The sequence below is a fragment of the Colias croceus genome, chromosome 3 (assembly GCF_905220415.1).
Source record: "Colias croceus chromosome 3, ilColCroc2.1".
NCBI lineage: Eukaryota > Metazoa > Arthropoda > Insecta > Lepidoptera > Pieridae > Colias > Colias croceus.
Window position 1 is genome coordinate 8,347,106 of NC_059539.1, and position 11,244 is coordinate 8,358,349.

The 11,244-nt window shown below is 33.6% G+C and overlaps 2 protein-coding genes across 2 annotated transcripts; one reads left to right on the forward strand and one right to left on the reverse strand.

Moving 5' to 3' along the window:
* Positions 1-109: 109 nt before the first annotated feature.
* LOC123690755 (angio-associated migratory cell protein) lies at positions 110-6,962 on the reverse strand. Its single transcript, XM_045634858.1, has 4 exons — positions 6,106-6,962; positions 4,107-4,281; positions 1,235-1,351; positions 110-492 (listed from the first exon to the last, which is right to left on the reverse strand). The coding sequence occupies exons 1-4, from the start codon at positions 6,739-6,741 to the stop codon at positions 176-178; spliced, it is 1,245 nt and encodes a 414-aa protein (XP_045490814.1). The 5' UTR covers positions 6,742-6,962; the 3' UTR covers positions 110-175.
* A 961-nt stretch (positions 6,963-7,923) lies between these two features.
* LOC123690764 (39S ribosomal protein L10, mitochondrial) lies at positions 7,924-9,046 on the forward strand. Its single transcript, XM_045634872.1, has 3 exons — positions 7,924-8,066; positions 8,161-8,670; positions 8,751-9,046. Exons 1-3 carry the CDS (start codon positions 8,048-8,050, stop codon positions 8,984-8,986), a joined length of 765 nt encoding a protein of 254 aa, XP_045490828.1. The 5' UTR covers positions 7,924-8,047; the 3' UTR covers positions 8,987-9,046.
* Positions 9,047-11,244: the final 2,198 nt, after the last annotated feature.

Here is an 11,244-nt window from a genome sequence, read left to right on the forward strand (position 1 = left end):
GGTCATTGACAGGCTGATGGTCGGAGATCAATGAACCTCACCCAATATAGGCTAAAATAAAAGGAAAATTTAACGTATCGGTTAAAGTTTACTATGTAACGAAAACTCATTTTGTATATAAATATTTATTGAGTATAAATATAAAATAGAGTAACATAATTATAACCATTGTAAACTAGTCGTTGTCGCTCTTGACTGGATATTTAAATATCCTTGCGGTGCCATCGTCGGATGTGGTTAATATAATATTTTCCTTGGCATTGTGTACCAAATCTAGTACTTCTGACCAATGGCCGGTTAACATAGCACTTCTTTCACCAGATCTTCCTTCGTAAAATCTTACGGAACCATCGAGGCAACCAGTAAGAAGATTTTCTTCAACCCATATCATTTTCGTAACGCCAGCCGATACATCTTCCTCAGATTTGGCACAGGAATGACGAACCATTTGTCTTGCTGTATCCCATATTGTCACAGAACCGTTTAATGTGCCTAAAAATAATAATAAGCACATAAAACACGTCATTATGGGTGGTATTGTTGATGTAAATTCTGTGACTTTATTTTAAGAAAATTACCGTAAGTTACTTGCAGTTATACTTATTTTCAATAATTTTTTTTTCTCATATTAAAAAAAAAACATACCTAATTGTGTTATAATTACTTCACTAAATAAACAAAATGTGTGTCCATGTTATAATTACTTCACTAAATAAACAAAAATGAGCATTACACTATTTCATAAAACATTTCTATAAATAAAAATGGATCTCGATTGCCCTTGGTCACGGCATCACGCGTAAACATCTGGACCGATTTCGCTATTCTTTTATTGTTGTGTTTATATTGTCAGGAGTAGAAAAGAAAGAACTTGCGCCAAAAATGAAAATTAAAAAAATTTAACGACTATTTGAAATTTACGCGGGAAGACAATAATATTATAGTCTGTCAAATCAGCAGCTGGTGTAAGATCAATTAATTCAATTACCTATTATTACAATGTAGAAGCTACAATTTAAAATAATTTATTATATATATTTGTTTCTAAAAGTAAGGATTGATATTGGTTAAAAGCCAAAATGAGTGTGTATGATCTGGCTCTTCCACATTATTCATATCAAAATTTAATATTATGTAAACTCCAACATTCTTAAATTCACTAACCAGGATACATACAGTTTAATAAGTAACATTCATGTTTGTTTTAGGTTATTGTATATCAAAGCTTTATTACCAAGAGCAAAATATCCGAGCTGTGCATCTTGACAAAAAGCAACGGTTTCTAAATCATTATCGGCTTGAAGTTGTGCAACCACTTTCCCATTATTGGATGTAGTTAGACACACCTTCCCTGTAAGAGAAACAAGTTTTAGAATACATGTAAACATACTTTCTTAGCTTATGTAGAGACATCTCGTAGACAAAATATAAAACAAAACATGTTTTTTGTATGTTTAAAGTCAATTTTTTTGTTAAACTTTTCTTTAATAGGTCTTTGTAAATCTTCGGAATAGATAATTTATAAAGACTGTACAATAGGCATGACGAAAGATTTTGAAATCCTCTTCCTTAATGTGTGTATACGTTTACTATACAAGAAAAACCCTATATTTCGGTAATATACTTAGGGGCCATCCATAAAGTACGTCACACGTAAAGAGGGGGGGAGGGGGTCGACAAAGTGTGACATGGTGTGACAAGGGGTGGGAGGGGTCCTAAGTTTCGTGACATCACATTTCAAAATCTACAGGTACTAATCGCGTAATTTGAAATATAAATTAATCTAAAAAATATGGCCAACTCTATCTTTAGGGCAATACGATTTAAATTGTTTTGCTGACAATTTATATTTATTCATTAGTTTATTTTTTTGTTATTGTTTCAAAAGTCCATTGAAATGTTACATTTTTTAGGCCAAATCTTAAGTTTTCTAGAGGACGCAATTTTATTTTTTGGATGTGTAAAACCCTAGCTACTGACGTGATTAAAAAATGTTGTAAATAAAAACTGTTCCTCGAAAAACAATCTACAAAAATTGTCTGATATAATTTCTTCCTAAAATGATAAAAAAAAATTATCTAAAAATATAAATATCTCTAATTTCTGAACTTAATTAATATTAATTAAATTTTTTTATTTATAGTTCTACGATAAAAAATTACTGGACTAAAGTTGTAGAGAATTTAATTTGCAACAAATAATGCTTACAATGTTATTTTTTAGATAAATAGTTTAAGAGATATATCGTAAAAAACCATATCAACCGCTATTTTCAAGATGGCGGCCGCGGAACAATGGTGGCGACCCCACAAACTTAGCGATAGCTTCACACTGACCCCCCCTACACATCAAAAAAATAAAATTGCGTCCTCTAAAAAATGCGAACCCAAATGTAACTTTTCAATGGACTAAATAAGTTGATTTCATAAAAAAAAGTACTTATTTTAAATAGAAATCAAACTATTTTGAACTGCTGTTTTAATTTAATAATTTTTCGATGTTAAATTGCGAAACATGTGACGTCACACTAGGGAGGGGGGGGTCTTAGAAATGTGACCACCTGTGACAAGGACGGGGGGGTGCTCAAAATCTCATGAAATTAGTGTGACGTACTTTATGGATGGCCCCTTAAATTTAACGAAGATAAAAGCCATTTTTCAAAAAATATTTATCAACTGTGCCAAAGCAGCTCGCAGGTGTCATGGCATAAGCGTGACGTCACTCTTTAGTAAATACGTAATTATTTGTATGCATTGCGAAGAAAATTAAAAAAAAATATATATTTAATATGTGTTATAGAAACGAATTTCAAAGTTTATAAGTGGTGTGCAGTATTGCAGTGTGAATCCACATTAAAATAATGCTCAAAAATGTGTTAGTAATTATTTCAAGCGAGAAAATAATAAGAAATGATTGTATAAAGTTGGCGCGGAGAACCCCAAAACCACGTATTCATGAATTCGCAATTATATTTCTTCGTAGTCTATTCTATTGAACGCTACGCTAACAGAAAGCCACTTGGCTAGGGGGGCTGAGTCGATAAAGCATACGTGAAACAATAGAAAATAAATAAAAATGCGTATTTTCAACATATTCATAACAACAAAATACATCTGACGTGAGTTGTTTACTTAAGCGTGACGTCACGCGTGTTTAAAGGTACAAGTCCGAGACGGGCCGCAGACCGCAACCGCAGGCGACACTGTGGCTACCGGCTGCGGTTACCGCAATGCTGCCTGCGGTCGCTATTCCAACTGCGGCTGCATGCCGTGGCTGCACAATGCACAGAACGCAAAAGTCATAAGAATTCACCAATTAAAATATAAATAAACAAATAGTTGCCATGGCAATAATTGGCATTTGCATACTGCAGTCTGCGGTCGCTCCGCGCCGCGGCCGCACGCTGCGCGTTGCGTCTGCAGGCAGCAGTGTTGCCGCGCTTGGAATCAATTTCATAGATGTTCATAGAAACAAGTGCTTTCGCTTGCAGTTTGCTGTTGCAGTTTGCGGTCTGCGGCCCGTCTCGGACTTGTACCTTTAGTCAAAATGGCCAACTGCAGAATTTCAATGTTTTATTTTATTGATAATCTCATTAATCTTAGTGTTTTTAAGATTTTTAAGTCACTATATTGAATTTATTTATTATACATTTTCCCTTAAAAACACTAATACGATCATTTATGGATACTGTCGTCATGCCTATTAATCAGATAATTTATAAAGAAGATCCAGTTATTTTTAATTTTATAAAAACATACTTTGTAAAAGATATTAGTTACATGTGAAAACAATTATGCTTGTGCATTTGTGTTATATATTGAAGTGAAACTTCTTTAGGCGTGTTGAGAGTAATATTTGAAGGTCGCGTCATGACAATACCGTAACGTAAAAAAAGTTTCACTTCTAACACATATGCTCAGGACACACACTATTTTTTTCAATTTATGCTAGCTTAAATTTGTTACTTTGCAGGAACTTGCGACAAATATGGAAACATTTTTCTATATCTCATAAATATGACAAAGAGAAGTAGCTAGTTTGCTAACTTGCCTAAGAAAATATGTTAAAAAAGTATTATGTTGATTATAATAAAATTATTTTATTACCATCTGTGGAAATGGACGCCAAAAGATTATTCTCAGGATGAAGATCGAGTGCTGTGACGCGGCTCTCATGCATACCAGCAGGCAGTTGGTGAAGAACAGCATTTGTCTTAAGATCCCAGATCTTAACAACTCCGTCTTCATAGCCAGCAGCAAGCCTCACACCATCAGGGTAGATCTAGAATATATCTTTGATTTATATTCTGATTATGTGTAAATAATAGTAAAAGTAATTTAATTATAATAATAATAATTAATTAACCCCTTATTGCATGAATTATTAAGGAGATGAAATAAAAATTATTTTTTTGCAAAAAAGTGTTTATTAGACCTTACATTATGAGATCAAATTGAGAAAAAAAATTATTTACTTATATTATAGAAAATATATAACGGCGCCATATATGGACTCGTATGCAGTGTTTGTTGTATTTTTTCTGTCATATATGGCTTCGTATGCAATTAGAAAAAAGTAACTAATTAATAAAATAAAAACATATTCCGGATTAATTTCACACACACGGTTGCTAAGCCCCAAACTAAACTTAAGCTTGTATCCTGAATGCTTAGTCAACTGATATGCTACATATACTTTACATAAATCCTATCCTACTTATATTATAAATTCGAATGTTTGTGAGGGTGGATGTATGTGTATGTGTTTGTTTGTTACTGTTTCACGCAAATACTACTGAACCGACTTCTATGAAATTTAGCACACATAATATAGAGGGTAACTTGGACTAACACATAGGATAGGTTTTATCCCGAAAATCCCACGGGAACGGGAACTATGCGGGGTTTTCTTTGAAAACGCGGGCGAGGCCGCGGGCGAAATGTTAGTACTTTATATGGATACCTAAATAACACCCAGAATCACAGCCAACTTATACTTCGTGAAATTGCTTAAAACAATTACGTTTGTCATTATAACATAAAAACACGTTATATTTTTCACATAACGTGAAGGAACGAAATTGGAACAATATAGGCATAGCTGACGGGCGTTCTTCTTCCAAATTCGGTAATGACTAATCCCATCAGACCGTACAGAATCAAAGTGAAAATCTAGATGTCCTGCAGGAGTTTTTCGTAGCTTTTTTGCGGTAATTGGCGAGTCAGAAATACTGAGGAGACTCCAGAGATGCCGATGTTTCTAAGTTTTTGAGAGACGACCACGTCTTTTGGTAATAAGAGCTTTCCCTGACTTTCGCATTTGCTCTGAAACGGCTAATTAAAAATCATACAGTGGCATATAGCATGAGTCTGTATTTATTGATGATGATATAATATTTACATGCTTAGCATAGTGAGATAAAAGTGTCTAGGATTGATACTGGAACAATCAGTGAAAGTATCCTTGAATGCTGTGCTTGAATGCATACCCAGCCACATATGACATAATATATTTTGGACGGAATGCATACGAAGCCAAATATGACAGATTTGGAAAAGTACAAAAAAACATGATTAAAGCAAAAAAACAACCTAACCAAATGTTTTACCTTATTTTAGAAAGACTAAAGAATGAAGAAATATTTTTTTTCATGGCTTTACTCACCTTTTTGATATTGAAATCTTAATTTGAAAATCACGGTTTTTTCCGCGCACCCAAACCGTCGCACGCGCTAGACTAAATCTATAATATATCTGATGGATAATATTTACACTGTATAAATTAATTACATTCCAATTCTCGATGAAATGCTGTTTAAGATGTAAGGTAGTTTTTTTAGATATTGTTTATAGTTAGCCTATAAAAAATTCATAAACTTCGTCGTCCATATATGGCTCTGTATGCGGTAAGGGGTTAATAAAGGAACACTATCCATAAGCATGGTTCATTCATTAATTTCACGGTTACTTTTTCAATAAATATGTCAATTCATAAATCGATAATACATGTAAATTTCCTAGCGCAAGACATACTTTTCATTAGCTGTTCTTGACAAAGATAAAAGTTAATGCAATAAAACAAGAAATATATTTAAATTTGTAATACCTTTCCACATTCAGTTCTAATATTATGTCCTTGAAGAACTTTAGTATCTCCTGATGGTATTTTAAAGACATATATGTCACCAGCTACTGCTCCACATATGAGGACCCGTGCACCAAAATGCCAAAGGCCCCAACTTAGATCATCAGCTTCATATTCAAATGCCACAGGCCACGGTTCCTGCTGATTTTCTTCTAAATTACACTTCCAAACTTTAATTAAGCCACACATATCAACTGTGGCTAAGTAAGCTCCATCAAAACTAAAGCCTACGAAAATTACTGAATCTTTATGACCCGTACAATCCATGATTATTTGACCAGTTTCTACAGACCATACATAGGCTTTATCATCCTCTCCTCCAGTGACAGCAAATTTTCCACTTGGATGAAGATCACAACAAAAAACTGAGCCTGTATGTTTATCGAAAACCATTGCCGCGTGGTCTTCAGGCCTTTCCATACCAACATCATTGTATTCCTCTTCTTGATCGTCAACCATTTCTTCGTCATCAAACTGAATCTCGTCCAGCTCTCCCAAATAAATGAGTTCATCTTCATTTTCATTATCCATTCCCATAATGTCATCACCATTTACAGATGAGGGTGGTGTGTCTTCTTGGTGACCCCTCATTTTCATGGATATTAAAAATAATTGCTTATTTTTTTTTCAAAGGTAACCTCACAAAACAAACGTTCTTTTAAAAAGTAGTCACTAAAAAGCCAGTTGAATAGAAACTTCTTTCAAGTAATAGAATATTGTAAATATGTTTTTTATATGATTCTGTAAATTTAGTTAACTTTTTTCGTTATTTATTAATGTTTAGAAAATTAATCACATGCCTATTGCGTAGGTACCGCTTTTGTTTTGATAATTTTTGGTGACAGAACAGATTACAGATTACCACAGATTATGTATTAGTTACTACGTAACAGATTACAGAATACAGAATGTAAGTGTTAAGCGCACAAGCGCCTTATTCACGGTCCATTTGGACGTACGTCCCGCCAAGGTCATACACGATGCACGACGCAAAACTACCGTGAATAGTATTGACGTACGTCAATAATTATTATTATAACGCAGTTCAACACAGATCTAGCACAACTATGCTTGTGCGTTGTGCTAGATCTGTGCAGTTCAATAAAGAAACGAATCTTCAATGGCGGCCGCTGACACCAAGTGACACCGACATATAGTAGGGTAAGTAAAAAAGAAAATATAAAGAAATATATGTGCCCAGAAAAAAATACCTTTTGAAAAATAAACTTTGTAAAGTTAGCTGAAATTTGTGCAAGGCTGCTATAAACAGTTTTTCTTTGATGATGTTGGCTTGAAATTGACCCGTCGAAGCAACGCGTTTAAAAAGAAGATCTGAGTAGCTTACAATTTGGTAAACAGCATCTGATGCAAAACACAACTTTCCTCTATTTACAAAGGATGTTAATGCTATATATCGGTCCATAAATTTTATTTAATGTTAAATAAAACTATCATTCTATACCAATTAAAATTGTATGTACCTATAGAGTATGTATTATATTATAATTACTGTTAAAATATATACGTCGTTATTATTTATAGACCATGATTTTTAGTTTTTTCTATTTTGAAAAATCCTGAATTTACAAACCAGCGTGGTCACTCCACAGAAAGAGACAAAGAACATAACTGACGTCATTCAAGGTCATATTTTTCTAGTTACAAGTTAATGGTCATAGTGCAATCTCCAGTGTATTAGATTTAAGCACAATATCCAAAAAAAAAAAAAAAAGATATATGACAATGACATGTGACAACTGACACAAGTCAATGCTAACTTATTAATAATCTTCAAGAGGTTTTTAATTTCTAACACTATTTTCAATTTTATTATTAGGTTATGTGTAATTAAATAATCACACACTAAAAATAATCAAAGGATATTAATAATTGTAGGAATAACATGGCGTCTTTAAACAAAGGTAATTATTAAAAACGAAAACAACACAATTATTATTTAACCACATTGTGAACACCACTGATGTTATATTTTTAAAATATTTGCTCCTTTTTCAGCGTTATTGCAGACGCCTGCAACTTTTTTAATTGCGAGACGTTTTCGAGGTAAAATTAATATACAAAGACCTCGTAAACCTCACTTTGAGAAGCAGCTTCTTCTGGATATAACTAAACCTATTTATGGAACTCCTCGAAGCCAATTACCTGAATATGTTTTTTGTGATTTTGATAAATCTAAGAACGTAAAAAAGGAAATTGATAATCCATTTGAAAGGATATTAGCCCGTGAGTGCCTCGATTGGTTTAATACATCAAAAATGGTTGTGTTCCTGCACATGAATTCAATATCCATGGAGGATAAGACACCAATTTTCGCGGCATTAAAAAAGAACAACCTACATTTGAGGACCTATGGTAAAAAAATTGTAAGCATGGCAACCACAGGCACAAGATATGAAGTTGTTAATCAATTGTTTACATCACATCAGAACATTATTTTTGGGCAACCCAATAAAGCTGACACAATGTTTAAAATTCTGAAAAAGGCACCTCAACTGGTTGTTATGGGTTAGTCTATAAAACATAATTTTTGTTGACTTATTGAGACTTAGTATTTTAAGTTTTATTAATTGTTATATTTGTTTTAGCCGGCATTGTAGAAGATAGATTTATGTCAAAAAATGAGTTAGTGGAGTTCAGTAAACTTCCCAACCTGGATGTTGCAAGAAGTCAATTATGTAATGTGCTGCAGAGCGCTGGGTCTTGTCTCGTGAACCAATTGAATCAAAACCAACAAATATTAGTTTCACATCTTGATAAACATATAGAATTGCAAAAAGCACCTCAGAACGAAGAAATATGTGATTCAAAGGAAAGTTCTTAAAATAAGGTTATAATAGTAATTGTAAACATAGATTAATTAAATGTAATAGAAGATGTGGTATATATCTATTTTTATTTGTTTTTAAAAATTAATCTGTTTATTTCAGAATTATTAACAATTACCTATTTATCTAAAGGTCAATTATTTATGGTGGAATGGTTTTCTATTTAAAATTCAATGTAAAAATTGTTTATTTGGAACATTTGAGCAATCATAATGTGTCAATATATTATCTATGTAAATTGTTTTGCCTTCTTTGTGGTGGGATAAAATTAATATTTGAATTGACTTTAACCAGAATAAGTTTATACCATCAGACATACATAAAAAAAGACGTGTGGCACTCGGGGACTGCCACGGTAAAGCTATTGCATAGCATGCCTTCAAGCCACACCTCCGAGCGCGTCGGAGTGGGGAGCGTGAGGTTTTTTCGTTATGGAATTTCTCGATTCGGTCCCCGCGCTCAAGGCCCGCGATAGAAGCTATGCAATAGCTTAAAAGTATAGGCTGCGTATAGCATTACGAATACAATACATATATAATATAATTACATATTAAATAATATTATTTGTATTTAAATTAAGTACTATGCGGAATGAAAATTTTTTGAAAGCTGAACTAGGTAAGTATGTGCTTGATAAAAATTTAAATAAATTAAGAAATCATAAACTTGACTTATTCGAAAATATACTATCAATTCAGAATGTCCAATTTCAGTTAAAAATAACTCTTCATTCATGGGTTTGATAGCTGTTGTTATTTATTACTGTCGCCGTGCGAAAAAAAATTGTTAGATTATAATCTTTACGCAAGATTGCAAACTGTCGCAAAATTGTGATCCGTAACGTTAAATTTGCTCTCTATTTCAATTTACCGCATTCATTTTCTTTAGCCTATAATGCGAATATATAATATCTACATAAGTAAGTATTGTGCGGAGTATTTTCTTTATCTAACGTCAGGTGGTTTTTAAATATACCGAACCTTCACTGACCCATTATATTGAATACAATAAAACCGATTCACATCAATACTTAATTCAAATCTACCAAAAAATTATGCGTTACATTTCAAGTTCACACAGTGTTTTTCGTCAGATTACGTTTAAACTTTTTCGCGTATATATCTATATCTATACTAGCTTTCCACCCGCGTCTTCAAAGAAAAACCCACATAGTTCCCGTTCCCGTGGGATTTCCGGGATAAAACCTATCCTATGTCCTTTCTCGGCAAATTTCATGCAAATTGGTTCCGTAGTTAAGGCGTGATTGAGTAACAAACAGACAGACAGAGTTACTTTCGCATTTATAATATTATTAGTATTAGTGCTGATTTACACAGGGTCAGTAACTGACTACAAATTCGAGGCAAATCAGTGCTGACGCGAAAAAAACCCTGTGTAAACAGATTTGAAGTCAGTACAGAGGCTTGAACTCAGCGCTGAGTTGAATATTCGGACACGAATATTTTAAAGTCAGTTGGCGCCCCCCGCCACCCGCGCACCCCCGCGTCAGCCAAATAAACCCCGTGTAAACAGACAAGTCAGTGCGTGGTTAGTCACTGCCGCTGCGTTGTAGAGTGACCACGTTTTTTTCGCTGGCGATAAAAATGACCCGTAAGCGAAGACGAAACCCTTAAATTGGTGCAATCATATGGCAAAAACGAGTGCCTTTGGGATATTAAATCCCTAAATCCAATTTCTTACCCATTGTCGTTTATTTTTAGTTATCTCATTTTCTACAATTTTTATTAACTCATTCAACAGCAAAATTGATAAATTTTTAATTAAAAAAAAAAAAAAAAAAAATTAAATCGTCGTTTCAGTTGTTTTCGTGAATTCATTTTTCCCACTGACTTCACAAACGTGTGGTCACCGTGAGAAACGCACCACTACTACTTACTTCATGTAAACAGTTAAAGTCAGTCGCGGCGCCAATTTCGGCGACGGCGACTTTCGGTGACTAACTTAACTAGCTTTAATGATTATTATATCAGTCAGTTATTCAATAATTTCGAATGATATACCTAACGAGTAACGAGTAACGACAAAATGAAAAACCAATTTCATTAACTAGAAATTATAAATAAACTAGCTTTCCGCCCGCGGCTTCGCCCGCGTTTTCAAAGAAAAACCCGCATAGTTCCCGTTCCCGAGGGATTTCAGGGATAAAACCTATCCTATCTCTCAAGTTGGATCGAACTGCACACGGTGTGCGAATTTTATTATAATCGGTTAAGTGGTTTAGGAGTCCATTGAG

Bases quoted from the DNA above. Each gene is read 5' to 3' on its own strand.
- LOC123690755 (XM_045634858.1), bottom strand. From the start codon at position 6,741: ATGAAAATGAGGGGTCACCAAGAAGACACACCACCCTCATCTGTAAAT. The intron at 4,282-6,105 runs GTATTACAAATT...GATATATTCTAG, and splicing joins TTAGAACTGAATGTGGAAAG to ATCTACCCTGATGGTGTGAG. The intron at 1,352-4,106 runs GTAATAAAATAA...TTTCTCTTACAG, and splicing joins GGCGTCCATTTCCACAGATG to GGAAGGTGTGTCTAACTACA.
- LOC123690764 (XM_045634872.1), top strand. The intron at 8,671-8,750 runs GTTAGTCTATAA...TATTTGTTTTAG, and splicing joins ACCTCAACTGGTTGTTATGG to CCGGCATTGTAGAAGATAGA.